Source organism: Suncus etruscus, chromosome 14, assembly GCF_024139225.1.
Source record: "Suncus etruscus isolate mSunEtr1 chromosome 14, mSunEtr1.pri.cur, whole genome shotgun sequence".
In the NCBI taxonomy this organism is placed as follows: domain Eukaryota; kingdom Metazoa; phylum Chordata; class Mammalia; order Eulipotyphla; family Soricidae; genus Suncus; species Suncus etruscus.
The window spans coordinates 66464982-66482793 of NC_064861.1; the positions used below are offsets into that span (position 1 = coordinate 66464982).

The 17812-nt window shown below is 46.2% G+C and overlaps 1 protein-coding gene and 1 pseudogene across 1 annotated transcript in view; both read left to right on the forward strand.

The window, feature by feature from the left end:
- PKD1L3 (polycystin 1 like 3, transient receptor potential channel interacting) overlaps window positions 1–17812 on the forward strand; it is a 58820-nt gene that overhangs the window by 25498 nt on the left and 15510 nt on the right. The window contains exons 13-21 of the mRNA XM_049787435.1: window positions 1485–1715; window positions 4439–4540; window positions 6358–6536; window positions 7880–8026; window positions 8513–8709; window positions 8933–9129; window positions 10349–10526; window positions 11320–11512; window positions 11613–11847. Coding sequence (XP_049643392.1) covers window positions 1485–1715; window positions 4439–4540; window positions 6358–6536; window positions 7880–8026; window positions 8513–8709; window positions 8933–9129; window positions 10349–10526; window positions 11320–11512; window positions 11613–11847 — 1659 coding nt within the window. The remainder of the gene's footprint in view (window positions 1–1484; window positions 1716–4438; window positions 4541–6357; window positions 6537–7879; window positions 8027–8512; window positions 8710–8932; window positions 9130–10348; window positions 10527–11319; window positions 11513–11612; window positions 11848–17812) is intronic.
- Window positions 12239–14400, forward strand: LOC126027506 (serine/threonine-protein phosphatase 2B catalytic subunit beta isoform-like; annotated as a pseudogene).

Sequence of the window (17812 nt, forward strand, 5' to 3'; positions counted from 1 at the left end):
TGCTCAGTCAGGCAGCAGGACCTGAATCTCAAGTCTCTAGAAAAGGCTGTGACACAGGTATCTTAAGACTTTTCAGCTGCAGGGGGCCGGAGAGATAGCTTGGAGGTAAGGGGTTTGCCTTGCATGCAGATGTACGGTGGTTCAAATCCCGGCATCCCAGATGGTCCCCTGAGCCTACCAGGAACGACTTCTGAGCATAGAGCCAGGAGTAACACCTGAGCACTGCCGGGTGTGACCCAAAATCAAAACAAAACAAAACAAAAAGACTTTTCAGCTGTAGAATCCAATATGGAATTGACTCCTTTAAAAGAAGTTTCTTGAGGTCAGAGTGAGAGAGTGTAGCATGGAGAGCATTTGCTTTGCAAATGGCTAACCTGGGTTCCATCTCCATCATCCCATATGGTCCTACAAGCATCTCCAGGAGTAACCCCAGAGTATCACAGGGTGTAGCTCAAAAACAACAAGAAGTTTCCTGTGAAGAAACATTACAATACATGCAAAGTCTTAGTGAATGATAGAATAAATGCATGAAATAGCAACATGCCACTGTAACTCCAATTTCATTTTCTGCCCTCATTCTGGTGTTTTGGCAGCCCCAGTAATCACACCCATATTTCTAACTTGTGTTCTTTTTTGTTTGTTTGTTTGTTTTTGGTATTTGAGTCACACCCAGCAACACTCAGGGGTGACTCCTAGCTCTATGCTCAGAAATCGCTCCTGTCAGGCTCGGGGGACCATATGGGATGTCGGGATTCGAACCACCGTCCTTCTGCATGCAAGGCAAAAACGCCTTACCTCCATGCTATCTCTCCGGCCCCCTAACTTCTTAAACAACAGTAAAACATTCCAAAATCACTAGACCCCTCTGTGGATCCTCACCAATCTCCTCTCCTTCCCCACCTGGGTAAATACTGTTGTGAATTTGGTACAAATCCTGATGCTTTCAGAAAATATTACTTAACGTCTCTTGTCTGCCAGAAGCAGAGATCTAATGATACAAAACAGTGTTCTCAAGAACTTACATTGCAGATAGACAAATGTGCTGCTGTTGGCCTTTATATGATTGGTTTTATGCTGTGCCCATCCTCTTTTTCCATGTTGGTTCCTTCTCTTGCTGTCTCAAGCTCTGATTCATCCCACTGAAAGGCTGCCTTGTGTCCCATCTGTGTATTTACTTGCCTGTAGGTATTGGCTAGGACTGGTTACCTATAAACAACACGAACAAAAATAATCCTTTGGTGGCTCCTTGCCTAGGTCCCTAGGAGGTATAATGAGAACTAAAATCGCAAAAGTCCAACAGTGCATGCTTCTTGGGCTCCACACCACAGTCCTCACAGGTCATACTCGTTCATACAACAGCGACATATGAGTCACGCTGCTTCCCTCTCTAAAAGCTCATTGCTGGGCTGGGCTGGGCTGGGCTGGCTCTTCCAGCGTCCACTCAACTAGTCTCAGCTGTAGCTGCAGTGAGTTTCTCATTTCAGGTGGGGCCACGGAGCACACTTCTGAGGACACAGTGTCTCTGTAACCACTTGACCTACTTTGGCAGCGACTTCTTCATAGTGCCCAGGACAGTGGATGTTAAGGACACAGTCAAGCTGTTCCTCCGGGTGACCAACAACCCTGTTGGGGTGTCGTTGCTGGCTAGCCTTCTCGGGCTGTATTTGCTCTTGTTCATCTGGGCTTGGAGGAAGGACCAGGAGGACAGACGGAAGGTGATGGGCTTTGATTCCAAACATTTGCCAACAGTGAGTGTGCTGAATAAGATGAAAAAGATGCCAGGATTAATCATCATCATTCTTATTCTTAGTTTTTTGTTTTGTGGTCACACCCATCCATGGTCATTGTTTACTCCTATCTCTGCTCAGGGATTACTCCTGGCAGACTGGGGTGGGGGGTAGATCCCAGTAGTGCTGGGGATAAAATCCCAGGCTGACCATGTTCAAAACAAGCACCCTACTTGCTTTACTATCTCTCCAGCCCCTAATTAGTTTCATTCTTTTTTTTTTTTTTTTTTTGGTTTTTGGGCCACACCCGGTAATGCTCAGGGGTTACTCCTGGCTATGCGCTCAGAAGTTGCTCCTGGCTTGGGGGACCATATGGGACGCCGGGGGATCGAACCGCGGTCCGTCCGAGGCTAGGGCAGGCAAGGCAGGCACCTTACCTTTAGCGCCACCGCCCGGCCCCTCATTCTTTTTTTTTTAATTTTAGGTTAAACTCACCTATGATTCATTTAGATTAAGAATAAGCTCAAAAGAAATACACAGAGTACTAACTGTCTTCAAAATGCAAGTGTAGGGTCAAAGTGATAGTGTAGTGGGGAAGGCCTTTTTCTTGCATGCAACTGACTTAGGTTTAACCCCAGCATCCTATATGGTCCCCTGAACCCTCAAAAGTGATTTCTAAATGTAGAGTTAGGAGTAATTCTGATCACCTCCAAGTGTATTTCAAAAAAACAAAATAGTACAAAATCAAGTATAGGGGACTGGGGAAGTGGCTCACAGGACTGTATCCAGAATCTGTCTTTGCCTGAAGGAGCTCTGGGGTCTGTCCCCAGTACCACATGGTTCCCTAAACTCTACTGGGTGTAAACAAAAACACTTGCAAGTTTGGGGCCAGAGCAGTGGCACAAGCAGTAGGGCATTTGCCTTATGTGCACTAACCTAGGATGGACTGCAGTTCAATTCCCCAGCAGCCTCTATGGTCCCCCAAGCCAGGAGTGATTTCTGAGTGCATTGCCAGGAGTAACCCCTGAGTGTCACCGGGTGTGGCCCAAAAACAAACAAACAAAAAACCTTGTAAGTTTATTTCACTTTATAGTATAACAAAATTATATATAAGTCAAATTATATTTGGTTTTATTTGGAGACCTCACCTGGTGATGTTTAGGGGTCTCTCCCAGAGGTGTTCAGAGGACCGTGTGTTGCTAGGGACTGAACCCAGGGCTTCAGATATAAAGTATGCATTCCAGCCCTCAAGTGATAAAAATAATGTGATTCCAATATATAAGCAATTTCTATAGGAAAAAATCTATGGAGGGGCCGGAGTGGTGACACAAGCAATAAGGTGTCTGCCTTGCCCACGCTAGCCTAGTACAGACTGCAGTTCGATCCCCTGGCATCCCATATGGTGCCCTAAGCCAGGAGCAATTTCTGAGTGCATAGCCAGGAGTAACCCCTGAGGGTCAAAACTAAAAAAAACTCAAAAACTAAAAACTAAAAAAACTAAAAAAGCTCAAAAACTAAAAAAAAAAAAAATGAAAAAACTATGGAGTAATTTTTGAAGCAGTAATGCTTTAAGAGCAGTCTCTTAATTCTCTTCTGTTTTATTGTTCTCATGCTTTCTTAAGACTTCTTTTTAAATTCAGAATATGCAGTGTCCATTTTCGATTGTTGGCATGAGTATAAAGATGCCTGTTTCAAGAAATACAAATGTAGAACCAGGGGCCCAAGAGATAGCATAGCGGTAGGGTGTTTGCCTTGCTTGCAGCTGACCCAAGACCAATGGTGGTTTGATTCATGGCATCCCATATGGTCCCCTGAGCCTGCCTGCGGCAATTTCTGAGCACAGAGCCAGGAGTAACCCCTGAGTGTCACCGGGTGGGACACAAAAACAAAAACAAAAGTAGAGCCAGAGAAATAGCACAGTGGTAGGGCATTTGCCTTGCAAGCAGCAGACCCAGGACGGACAGTACTTCAAATCCCAGCACCCCATATGGTCCCCCAAGCCAGCCAGAAGCAATTTCTGAGCACAGAGCTAGGAGTAATCCCTGAGCACTTCCAAGTGTGACCCAAAATCCAAAAGAAAAAAAGAAAAGAAAAAGAAATAAAAATGTAGAACAAAGAGATAGTACAGTGAGGAAGGTGCTTCCCTTGCATGTAGCCAACTCTGGTTCAATCCCCAGCACCTCATATGGCTCCCTGAGCACCACCAGGAATGATCTCTGAACATAGATCCAAGAATAAGCCCTAATCGCCTCTGGGTGTGACCCCTCAAAACAGAAAATAAAATAAATAACAATTTAGGCTCTGATTAATTTGAACTTCAAATTTATGTGCATCTTTGGTATAAGTATGCCTATAATATTTTTCATTGGAATTCAAGTCAGACTGGGTGTCTTATGTGTTACCTGCTCATTTTAACTTGTTTGGGGTGTGTAAAGATGTAAGGGGCCCCAGAACTGATGGCTGGAGTTCTTGAAGATGTGATATCTTCCTGATCTCCTGCCCCCCTTAACACCTCAATGAGGTCTGTTCATTATTCTATTCCATTCTGAGTAGGCCTCGCCCTGTCAAGACCACAGCAGTTAGTCCCCATGTGCAATTGGTACCCCATGTGTAGTTGGTCCCCTGTGTGCAGTTGGTCCCCCTATGTCTCAGCCTGAGGAAGTCTGGCCAGGCCTCTGGGCTCTGACAATGTCAGTTCTGCTTTCCCACAGGTGAAGGTCACCATCCTGGCTGATAACGAGCCCAGCTTTCAGTTCTGCTACCTGGTTCAGGTGAACACAGGCTACCGCAGGAATGCATCCACCACTGCGAAGGTGCCAAGATTGCTGTTCTGTTCTGTGACTTTGGGGTTCCTCCTCCCCACCACCCTGACAGAGAAGGCCCTGAGGTTCCAGGGGCAATTTACACAGGGTTGCAGTCACTGATATTCCCCAGTTCTAACCTTGTGGAGTCTCTGATACACCTACCGCCATGAACTGAGCCTCTCCAGTGGTGCTTTTGTACCAGTTGAAGGTCACCTTGATGACCTCTGTAACATCTATCCTTGATTTAGACAGAATGCTACTATCACACAAAAGGTTACCATATAAACCAATGGTAAATCACTATAAACAATTTTTTTTTTTTTTGGTTTTTGGGCCACACCCTGTGAAGCTCAGGGGTTACTCCTGGCTATGCGCTCAGAAGTTGCTCCTGGCTTGGGGGACCATATGGGACGCCGGGGGATTGAACCGTGGTCCGTCCTAGGCTAGCGCAGGCAAGGCAGGCACCTTACCTCCAGCGCCACCGCCCGGCCCCATAAACAATTATTTTAAGTACATTTAGGGGCTTGACAGATAGCTCGAGGCTCTTAAGTGCATGCTTTGCCTCTGGAGGCCCAGATTTAATCTCTGGCACAATTCGGTCCCATGAGCACCACCAGAAACAACCTTCAAGCACAAAGCCAGTATAACCCCCAAGAACCACTGGTATGACCCCAAAACACAAGTAAATGAGTTAAGTTAAATTAAGACCTGGAGAAATAGCTCATTGCACAGGACACATGCTTTGCATGTAGAAAGCCTGGATTGAACTTTTGTCACCTAATGTGCCCCAAGCACATCCAAGAGCAACATCAGCACACACCCAGGAATAACTCCAAAGTACAAAGATTCAGGAGCCACTTCAAATATTACTTGGCCAACTGGTTGTTCAGTCAGTGGCAGGACCTGGAGCTGTGATGCTGGTCAGGGCCTTGACTACTGGGGCCAGCCAGGCCATTTGGAAGTTCATGGAAGCCTCCAAAGCTACCCCCCCCACCAATGTTCAGGTGGTCAGGGGTGCCAAAATTGAATTGGGTTGTGTGTATGTGCCCTAATTCTGCACTATCTCCCCAACCCCTAAACACAACTTTTTTTTTTTTTGGCCATATTCAGTGGCACTCAGGTTACTCCTGGCTCTGCGCTCAGAAATTACTCTTGGTAGGGTCAGAGGACCATATGGGATGCCAGGAATCACACCTGGGTTGACACATACAGTCAAATACCCTCCCCACTATAGTATCACTTCAGTCCAATTTTGGGGGTTGTTTGTTTTTAGGGGATGTTCAGGGCTGTCTCTTGGCTCTGCACTCAGGAATCTCTCCTGGCAGTGCTCAGGGGACCCTATGGGATGCCAGGATTGAACCCAGATTGATTATATGCAAGGCAAGCTCCATATCTATTGTGCTATTTCTCCAGCCCTTAAACACAACTTTCAAATCCACTGGAAAACCAAAGTTCCACCTTATTTTACCATATTGCAACACCCACAGTACCTCTGGGGTGTATTAGTCTAAGATCTCAGACTTCAACTAAGTCAGAAGTTCCCAAACAGATTTAACCTGCTGCTACCTTGCAGGGTGAAGGGAGTGCAGTGCATCTCCAGAATCAAACTGGAAGTCAAAAAACCCTCCTTTAAGTACCCAGTGGCATAGTAGCTGCTTGTAACCCGTCCCAGTCACTCCAGCTGCAACTCCTCCACCCTTCCCAAAGTCTTATCTCACTCTGGGAAACAGATTTGGTACAGTTTTCTCTGACTTCATCTTCTTAGGAATAAACCCCAAGAACCCTGCTAGATCTCTCTGCATCTCCCCTTCTCTCTTCGGTTTTAGGTGGTGATCAGCCTCTATGGGTCCGAGGGCCGGAGTGACCCCCATCACCTGTGGGACTCGCAGAAGGCAGTTTTTGAGCGAGGGGGGCTAGATGTCTTCCTTCTCCGCACCCAGTTCTCTCTGGGGGCCCTGCACAGCCTGCGACTCTGGCATGACAATTCGGGGGCCAGTCCCTCTTGGTAAGCATCCCTGGGCCTGGCCCTTCTCTTCAAAGGCAGCAGCATCACAGTAAGTAAACAACCGTACCTAAAGGCAAATAGTAATCTTCCCAATCGGGAAAGAATGTGGGAGCATTAACAGTACAAAGTTTGGTGGCTGGTATAACTACTACTTTATTTTTCTGACATTTTCATAGAATGTTGTCATGATGGCGAACAGAAAATTATAGCAATAAAATACTCCCCAAAAGATCATAAAATATTTCCAAATATGAAGTGGTTTTAAAAAGTACATGTAGGGGGCCAGAGAGACAGCATGGAGGTAGGGAGTTTGCCTTGTATGCAGAAGGATGGTGGTTGGAATCCTGGCATCCCATATGGTCCCCTGAGCCTGTCAGGAGCGATTTCTGGGCATAGAGCCAGGAGTAACCCCTGAGCGCTGCCAGGTGTGACTCAAAAACAATAGCAAAAAGTACATGTAGGGGGCCGGAGAGATAGCATGGAGGTAAGGCGTTTGCCTCACAATCAGAAGGTTGGTGGTTCGAATCCCGGCGTCCCATATGGTCCCCCGAGCCTGCCAGGAGCGATTTCTGAGTGTAGAGCCAGGAGTAACCCCTGAGTACTGCCGGGTGTGACCCAAAAACCAAAAAAAAAAAAAAAAAGTACATGTAGGGGGCCAGAGCAATAGCACAAATGCCTTGCATTTGGTCAACCTGGGTTTGATCCCCGGCATCTTATATGGTCCCCAAGTTCTCCTGGAATGATTCTTGAGTACAGAGCCAGGAGTAGCCTAAGTGTCACCAGGTGTGACAAAATCTAAAAAACCCACAAAAAAAAAAAAAAGTACATGTAGAGTTAGGCAATAGTACAGCAGGCAGGGCACTGGCCTGGCGCACAGCTAATCTAGGTTCAATCCCTAGCACCCAATATAATCCTCTGAGCCCCACCATGAGCACAGAGTCAGGTGCAACCTTTGAACACCACTGCTTGTGGCCCAAAAGCAAACAAATAAGAGTCATCTACTTGAGCAAGCACCAACACCTTCACAATAGGCCACTTTCTTTTCCAGCCTCTCAAACAGGGCCCAGGGGACCCTAGGAGGGGCCAACCAGGCTGGCTGGTTCAATCACTAACACAGTCCCCTAGAAATATTCAGGACCTCTAGAGCCACACCAATGGTGTTGGGGGAGGTGTCCTGAGCTATATCTGGTGGTTGAGGGAGAGGTGGAGGGCTGTGTAGGTGCCACGGTTCAAATTCGGCCTAGCACCTGCCAGCTCTGATCCTCTGACTGGACTGGTTGTTACTTCTTGAACACAGCAACTGACAAGAGCCACCTTCCTAATGGAACTTCATCCAACCACAGGTACGTGAGCCAGGTCACTGTCATAGACATGGTGGCTAAAAAGAAATGGCTTTTTCTGTGCAAGTGCTGGCTGGCCACAGATCTCGGAGATTGCGAGCGTGATCGGATCTTCCTGCCTGTCTCAGAGAAGGAACTCTTCTCCTTCAGGTTGTGAAGAACAGGCCTCTTGGCTCTTTCTTTCTCCCCCTTCTGCCATCTTTCCCCCCTCCTTACTTCCTTCCTCCCTCCCTTTTGTCCTCTCCTTCCTCCCTTCCTTCCTTCTCTTCTCCCTTCCTCTCTCCTTTCTTCCCGCCTTCCATCCTCCATTTTTTTCTCCTTTCTCCATTTCTTCCTCCCTTCCTCCAGTTCTTCCTGCTCCCCTCCCTTCCTCCTTCTTTCTCTCCCTCCTTTTCTTCTGTCCTTTCTCCTTCCTTCCTTCTTTCCTTCCTTCCTTCCTTCCTTCCTTCCTTTTCTCCTTTCTTCCTTTCCTCCCTCCCTTCCTCCAGAGTCTTTACACAGTCCAATGGAGAATTCTCTTGTCTTGCTGGAGGGCTCTAATGGGCTGCAGCTGTGCATCCGGTAAAGCCTATCTCAGCTTAGGGTCCCATCAGGACAACAGGACAACAACCTGCTCCTCTCCTTGCGTCTCTGTAGACACCTCTTCTCCTCCATGATTGTGGAAAAGCTAACTCAGGATTGCCTGTGGCTCTCTGTGGCCACTCGCCACCCCTGGAGCCAATTCTCCAGGGTCCAGCGGCTGACATGCTGTGCAGTCCTGCTCCTCTGTAACATGGTCACCAACATCATGTTCTGGAAGACCAACAGCTCTGCTGCTCGGAGAGGAGAACAAGGTGTGTCAGGGTCAGGGGGCTCCTTTATCCCTCATTGTCCTGACCCTGGAATCCTTGACAAGTATCTCATACTCTCTCCTTCACTCAAAAAGAAACAACTGGGGCTTTCTTACCCACTTTAATCTGAAGATAATTTCGTTCAGTCACTACTTAAGCCTGTGAGTGACTCTGGGGCAACTTTAGTTACTGAGGCAGTCAGCTGACACAATGCTTTTCTTTCCAGTGGGTCCATTTGCAGTGACCTGGTCCGAGCTCTGGGTCAGTGTCCAAAGCGCTGTCATCCTCTTCCCAATCAACCTTGTCATTGGACGGCTCTTCCAGATACTCCAGCCACAGGACCCACCGCCTCCATCTCCACCTCAGGCCTCCTGCCCCTCAGAGGCATCTCTTGAGCCTCTTTCACTCAAAAGAACAGAGGAGGTAAGCATGGGGCAGCTTTCATGGTCTGTAACCTATGCCCTGGTCCCCATGGTGAGAAGAATCTCCTACATTAGGGCTGGAGAGATAGCATGGAGGTAAGGTATTTGCCTTTCATGCAGAAGGACGGTGGTTGAACCCCGGCATCCCATATGATCCCCTGTGCCTGCCAGGGGTGATTTCTGAGCCTAGATCCAGGAGTAACCCCTGAGTACTGCTGGGTGTGACCCAAAAACCAAAAAAAAAAAAAAAGAATCTCCTACAGCAATGGCGAACCTTTGGAACCTTTTGCAGCTGGCACGCGGCACGGCAGGAGGCGATTGTGCCGGTGTCTGCTTTGCAACTCTCCTGGCAACTGCTGGCACTTTGAGGAAATTCTTTGGTTTTGTGCGGCAATTTGGGCACTCGGGCTCAAAAAGGTTAGCCATCACTGTCAGGACCTAGAAGGTTCTTGGAGGAGGGGTCATAAGTTTGTCCCTAGTTCCTGTGCCCAGAGCTGTGGACCCAGGACTCTGCTTGTGTCACTTTGTTCTAGAATATTCTGAGGACAGGACTTGAGAGAAGAATGCGCTCTGGAGCCGTTCTGAGTTTTAATGTTGGATTAAACTCTCCCTTGTATTTCTTAATACAAGGGTTAAGACACTTGTATGTGGCAAGCCAGCATTCAGTCCCTGCTATGCTTCTTACCTGCCCCATCAGAAGAAATCCCTGAGCACTACTATATGTGGCCCCAAAAGAAAACGCACGGGCGCACGCGCACACACACACACACACACACACACACACACACACACACACACACACACACACCTTTGTTCTCTAGTCTCTCAGAAAGCTATTTTGGAAGCCTCAGTAAGGTGACTGTTTCTGAAAAATAGAGGCCATGAAAAGCTGAGGTCGTTTAGCATTTCTCAACCAAGGGGGTGATGGCCCTTTGTAGGTTCCCACCCCGATGTTCCAAGGAAGCCATAGGTAAAAATCATGTATGTAGAGGGCATGGCATGGTATAAGACTAGGGGTCAACTGACAGAACGAGGGCCACCAGGAGAAAACCTGTCGAGAAGGGGACAGGGTCACAAGAAAGGTTGAGAATTGCCCTTTTCCATATGTCTCCACCACAGTCTGCCCCTTTGCGTAAGAAATGACCTCATTCCTACCCACAGCTGCCACCAGGCCTGGCTCATGGCCAACGATCTCACTTCTATCTTGGGGCCACTTTCAGGAACTAAAGGAAACTGTGGGCTTCCTGCTGAGGAGAAATCCGTGCTTACTCTCAGAGTGCCAGCAGCACTCATGTGCTGGTAACATCAGCGAACTGGTAAATCTTCTCTCCACTCTTGTGCAAGCTCACTTAGAAGGTCAAGGCTGCCATCAGCAGGAAGAACTCTCTCAGGAAAATGGTAATGACACAGAAGGATCCTATCACTCATCCTTTCCCTGCCTCTCTCTCCCTTGCACGTCTCTTCTGTTTGATTTGGGGCCACACCTGGTGGTGCTCAGATCAATGCTTGGGGATCAATTCTGGTGTTTTTTTATGGGGTACCTTTTATGATCGAACCCAGATCAGCCTTCAGCCACTTGCCAGACAAGTGCCCTTCCTGCTGTACACTCACCATCTCTTCCCTTCTTATTCTTGCTCAGCATAACCCACAGGTGTGAGGAAGCTGATGGCCTTGAGCTTTGTCCCTCTGAGGGCTCAGACCCAACCAGCTGGTGTTCTGTGGAAGAAAATGGAAAGAAAACCCCACTGATGAGTTTCTCAGCATTGGCTCCTCGTTATTTGGCTCTGTGGGTTGTTAAAACTGGCCATTCCTATTACAGCTGGGCTAGAGACAAGGATCATGAAAAGCAAGAATCCAGCCTCTTCTGAGCTAAGATCCCTCAACCATTGTTCTTACTATGGGATGATGTAATTTGTGGGCTCTCGAATATAATTTGGGCCCTGTGAGAAGGCAGGACACTGTGTGAAAGTGCCATCAGGTGTTTCCTATTCAAAGTTTAGGATGTCACTGGCCACCATGAGTTCTCTCATAAGCCCAGACAAGACCAGAATAGCTGTCAGTGTTGAGTGCAGTTTCCATTGAAGGGAGCTTTAGCTTCATTAGCCACTAATGAGTCATTCATCTCTACCAGTAATTACTTGATTTAGTGAAGTCTTCCTTACTCAAGGACCAGCATGAAATTTGTCTCCAGCAGCTCCTGAAAACCACCTTCATCTGCATTGTTACCTGCTGAGGGTTCTGCAGAGACTGCAGGGTGCCCTAAGGATGCTAGGAGATTCCCAGGCTGCCTGGCCCTGGGATTGTTTCGCTGCAGCCAGCCAGCTACAGAGAGCCCAAGAACTCCTGGAGGCCCATATACCTCCCACAGAGCCAGGGCCCTGCAGGTAATACCCTGGAGGCCAACTTGTTGCATCATCACCCTGACCTTCCTAAACCTCTCTCAGTGGCTGGCTGGGAGAAACTGCCTTAATTTCTGCTCCTCAGGGTCCCCACCAGTTTCCCAGTCTTGAGCCCAGAGGAAGAAAAGTCATGTCTGCCCAGGGGCCTGCCTCGAGGGACCCTGTATGTGTGCTGGCTCCTGCTGGCTGCCACCAGCCTGGTTACCGCCTTCTTCATAGCACTCTACAGCCTAGACCTAAACAAAGACCAGGCCACCAGCTGGGTCATCTCGATGATCTTATCATTTCTTCAAAATATCTTCATCAGCCAGCCAGTGAAGGTAAGAGAAGCAGCTCATACACATGGCAGGAAGCTTGGGGACACAGTTCATGGGTGCCAGTGTTCATAGATCTGATCCAGAGGTGGGGGTCTGCCAGGGAAACACCTAACAGGGCTCCTGCACAAGATTTTTTTTACGGGTTTGATCTCATGCACTTCATGGGCCTCTGAGCACTACCAGGAGTGACCCACATCTTGGGACTATCCCCTTAGCAACACCAGATATGGCCCCTAAACCCAAAAGAAACAATAATAGAGTACAAGGAAGTCATCCCCCAAACAAGGTGAGTGGTGGAAAAATTGCAGAAAAGGAAGGGGTTGAGTAGAAGAGGAGCAAGTGAAAAGGGAAGAAATGTTGAGGGGCTTTGCCCCTGGGGTAGGGGACAGCAGCTATGCTGCTGCTTGCTCTGCTGTGGTAGCAGATGCTCCTGAGCCCTGTTATGCCTTGCCCTGCATGTTTCTGATCCCCAGGCCCAGCAAGGCACACCTGAACCTGCCTGAGTTGTGCTCACGCATGCGCCAACTATGTCGTCAAAGCTGTCCCTTTTCCCTCAAAGCATCGGTTGACATCTGAAGTGTTTGATATAGATGGGATACCCAGGGTTGATGTTCTGAAGAATCAGAGAAGTCAGAGAAGGTCAAGTAGATGAAGAAATTACACTTAGAATCAATGAAGGAGCTGCCATCCTTTGGAGAGATAAAACCATGTTAGAAGTAGAAGCTCCTGGGCCGGGCGGTGGCGCTGGAGGTAAGGTGCCTGCCTTGCCTGCGCTAGCCTAGGACGGACCTCGGTTCGATCCCCCGGCGTCCCATATGGTCCCCCAAGAAGCCAGGAGCAACTTCTGAGCGCATAGCCAGGAGTAACCCCTGAGCATCACAGGGTGTGGCCCAAAAACCAAAAAAAAAAAAAAAAAAAAAAAAGAAGTAGAAGCTCCAATAAACAGCTTGTGATGATATCCATGGCCAATTTTTTGATCTGATAAAACTTTTTGAAGTAGGATTACCTACTAATACACAGTTCCTTTTTCTTGGTAATTATGTGACAGAGGTTATTTTAGTGTAGATTATGTCTTATATTTATGGGTCCCGAAGACTCTATACCCAAACACTTAATTCCTCTGAGAGGCAACCATGAATGCAGAAATCTAATTTAACATTTTACCTTTAAGCAAGAATGTAAAATTAAATATTCAGAAGGAGTTTATGAAGCTTGCATGGAAGCTTTTGATAGCCTGCCTCTTGCAGCACTTTCAAATCAACAATTTCTTTATGTTCATGGTCTTTCATCAGAAATGCACACACTGGATGATTAGGAGATTAGATGACTCAAGGAGCCACCTGCATTTGGACCAATGTGTGACTTGCTATGGTCCGACCTTTCCAAAGATTTTGGAAAATCTTTGAATTTTTGGAAAATCTTTGAATCTTTAAATAAAAAGTCACAGGAAGGACCCAGAGAGATAGCACAGCGGTGTTTGCCTTGCAAGCAGCCGATCCAGGACCAAAGGTGGTTGGTTTGAATCCCGGTGTCCCATATGGTCCCCCGTGCCTGCCAGGAGCTATTTCTGAGCAGACAGCCAGGAGAAACCCCTGAGCACCGCTGGGTGTGGCCCCCCCCCAAAAAAAAGTCACAGGAACTTTTTAATCACAATACAATTCAAGGCTGTTCTTACTTTTACAACTATCCAGCAGTGTGTGAATTTTTACAAAATAGTAATTTATTATCAATTATTAGAGCTCATGAAACTCAAGACGCAGGCTATTGAATGTACAGAAAAAGTCAAACTACAGGATTCCTTTCATTAATAACTATTTTTTCACCACCTAATTAGATGTCTATAATAATAAAGCTGCTGTCTTAAAGTATGAAAATAATGTGATGAATATCTGACAGTTTAACTGTTCGTCACATCCTTACTGGTACTCAATTTTATGGATGTCTTTACCTGGTCTTTGTCATTTGTTGGAGAAAAAGTGACAGAAATATTGGTAAATGTTCTGAGTATTTGCTCTGATGATGAAATAATGACAAAGGTGAAAATCAATTTGATGGTTCAGCTGCAGCCTGAAAATAAATCATCAGAAACAAAATTTGAGCAATTTGGGGCTGGAGAGATAGCATGGAGGTAGGGTGTTTGCCTTGCATGCAGAAGGAAGGCTGTTTCAAATCCTGGCATCCCATGTGGTTCCTTGCGCCTTCCAGGAGCAATTTCTGAGTGTGGAGCCAGTGTGCCCCTGAGCGCTGCTGGGTGTGACCCAAAAATCAAAAAAACAAAAAAAATTTTTGAGCAATTGGCATGATGGCGAGAGTCTTCTCTGTTCTCAGGGAATAAAGTGAAAGCATACTGACCCTCAAGGGCCTAATTTCCATTGGGATGCTGCCAAGTGGAGAGCTGGACAGAGATTACAAAACCCTGCAAAGTGCCACAATTGAGGTTATTAAAACTGAAAAAGCAATAGGAGGATTCTCTCCACCCATAGAATCTGTAATTTTGAAGAGGCAAAGGGTTTGGATAGGATAGGATCAATGAACAGATACCACCGCTCATTTTGACACGGCATCATTTTGACACAGAAAGATTCCATGCAGCCAGATGGTTTCAATTCTCTGAACATCACACATGCCACTGAGAACTACAGGATTGGCAACCAGTGCCCAGTGACCCACAGTCTCCCAAAGACTCTCCCCTCTAAGGCCCCACATGAACAGAACACCTAAAAAGCTGAAAGGGTTGGCCATGCTTACGGGAAAGGTCACAGTCCTTCTGGAAAAACAAACCATTGTGCTGCTTGACACCCCAGTCTCCTTTCTCAGATAGAAGTGTGAGGCCCCTAATTGTGCTAATTGATCATTTTAGGTCATTCCTGCTGAGGTAGGGGGCAGTAAGCAAGGGGCATGGGGCAATTTCCTTGGGGGGGGCAATCATTCCTCCATTTTTGCTTGTGATTTACACATTTAAGCTTACAAATGAGATTTCTTTTTCCCTCTGTAGACTTAGATTTTGTTTTCTGTTTTTTTAGACATAACTTCAAATACAATCCTAAGAACTAATGTGGATCCTTCTCTCATGAAATGTCTTTAAAGAATGAATTCTCATGGTCTTAAAATACATCTGAATTACTAATCTGTATTTGAACTCTGAGCCACGTGCTGACAAACCTTCTATCAGCATTGATAAAAAAAATGCTGACCTCAAGTCACAAGTTCTTAAATGTGGCTAATTCTGTAATATAGTCTTATTATTTTTTAAACATGATTGCATAACCTATTTCTAGGCAGACTCTTTTACTAAACACAAATCTAAAAACCAATTTTGCCCAGAGCTTTTGAGATTTACACTTAAAGATTTAAAAAGAAAACCTCTAAATTTCAAAATTATGAAGAATTACAGAATTACTAATTTAAGATTCTATCTATAAAAGAAATTGTGGGGCCGGAGAGATAGCATGGAGGTAAGGCATTTGCCTTTCATGCAGAAGGTCATTGGTTCGAATCCCGGCGTCCCATATGGTCCCCCGTGCCTGCCAGGAGCAATTTCTGAGCGTGGAGCCAGGAGTAACCCCTGAGTGCTGCCAGGTGTGACCCAAAAACCAAAAAAAAAAAAAAAAGAAAAGAAAAGAAAAGAAATTTGTACATTGTCAAAGTAAATTTTAATTCAAATCATGTCTGTAAAACTTGAGTATACATGTTTTCATTTTGAAAATATTTAATATATAGACCTATCATGTATATGTACAACTTGTATAGGTTACCTAGCTGCTATGAAAAATTTCAGTTTCTTGTGAGTACTCAAGTTGCTTAAACAAACCACCAGGGTGATTTGCTGCTGGCTTTTATCATTTTTTTTTTTTTTTTTTTTTTTTTTTTTGGTTTTTGGGCCACACCCGGTAACGCTCAGGGGTTACTCCTGGCTATGCGCTCAGAAGTTGCTCCTGGCTTGGGGGACCATATGGGACACCGGGGGATCGAACCGCGGTCCGTCCAAGGCTAGCGCAGGCAAGGCAGGCACCTTACCTTTAGCGCCACCGCCCGGCCCCGGCTTTTATCATTTTTATGTTTTGATGCAAAGAAATTTTTTTTCAATGTTTTGGAAGTGTTTTTTGATCAAGCAAGGCAGCCTAGAAGCAATGTTCTGTTCAATCCCTCAGATGTTAGTGGAAGCATAAAAGTCAAGACTGTGGGGCTGGAGAGATAGCATGGAGGTAAGGCATTTGTCTTTCATGCAGAAAGTCAACGGTTCAAATCCCGGCATCCCATATGGTCCCCTGAGCCTGCCAGGAGCGATTACTGAGCATAGAGCCAAGGAGTAACCCCTGAGCGCTGCCGGTGTGACCCAAAAACCAAAAAAAAAAAAAAAAAAAAAAAAGTCAAGACAGCATGTTGAACATTTTCTTTTGATAGTTTCAGAACATTTGGTTAACTAAAAACTTGGTTAACTTGAAACCGTGTGCCCACTTTTCACAGTGGACCTGTATTGATTGCCACTATTGTGGGGTATTTTCCTTCCTCTGGAGCCTGCTTCCCTCATGCCCTGGAATACAGTGCGGAGATCTAGGCAATAGAACCATCTGTTGTTTTGTTTACCAAAAGTGCACCTAGTATGGTCTCCTGTCTAAGTTGGAAATATTATGCATGTTTAGGACTATTCAAGTATTTTACAAACAGTAGTACACAATAAATTCCATGCATTGGACCACCAAATAACAAAAAATGAAAAAAGAAAAATGTTGACAGCCACAGAATATTCAATTGGAAGTAAGTTAGCTACAGATAGATTCTTTGTTTTGGGGTCACACCCAGCATCACTCAGGGGTTCCTCATAGCTCTGCACTCAGTAATTACTCCTAGCAGGCTCAGGACCATATGAGATGCTGGTGATCAAACTCAGGTTAGCTGCATGCAAGGCAAATGCTCTCCCCAGGTGCTATTGCTCCAGCCCCAACAACTTCTTTTTCTTTGTTTTTGGTCCACATATGGTGGTGCTGAGGAGGCTACTCCAGGTACAATGCTCCAGAGACCATTTTGAGCTGGGATTGTACAAGGGCCTCTTGCAAGCAAAGCATGTGAGTGTTCCAGCCATTGAAACCATATATCTGGTCCCAAACTGACTTTTTTCAAGGGGAAGTGGCTTTTCAAGCTGTGTTTAAGGAATTTGAGGTACTTCTCAGTGTTATTCTCACTCAGGGTGATTCTCAAGCAAAAGGACTGGAGCCTCCATGCACAGGCCTCAGAATATGGTGCTGCTTGAGCCCAGAGGCCCCAGGACTGCATGGAACATCTTGGGAGTCTACAGGGCCACAGCTGGCAAGAGCTCAAGGGCCTATAGAACAGCACTGGCCATACTCAGGGACCATGTAGTGCCAGTCAAGCAAGGTTCAGCGCCTGCAAGACAAGCATCTTAGCCTCTGTACCATCTCTTCAGCCTTCTAAACTAACCTTTTTTTTTATTTTTTTTTATTTTGGGGCCACACCCAACAGTGCTCAGGGATTACTTCTGGTTCTGCACTCAGAAATCACTGCGGGCAAGCTTGGGATGCCAGAGATTGAACCTGAGTTCGTCCCAGGTTAGCTGTGTGCAAAGCAAACACCCTACTCTCTGTGCTATCTCTCCAGCCTCCAAACCAACCTTTGTAAAGCTCCTAGTCAAGGAAAACATCCAACCCACACAAAAGTATAGAGAATGGTATGATGCACATGTCCTCAGTCATCATTTTATTCATTTAGAGATCACCAGTTCACAGCCAATCTTGCTTTATTTGTTTGAAAATAATAATAGGCATGTTGTTATTTTATCCATAACTGTTTTAGTCTATATTTCTAGACTATACAGACTTACTCTTCTTTTAAAAGTATAAATATAGGGGCCGGAGAGATAGCATGGAGGTAAGGCATTTGCCTTGCATGCAGAAGGTCGGTGGTTCGAATCCCGGCATCTCATATAGTCCCCCGAGCCTGCCAGGAGCGA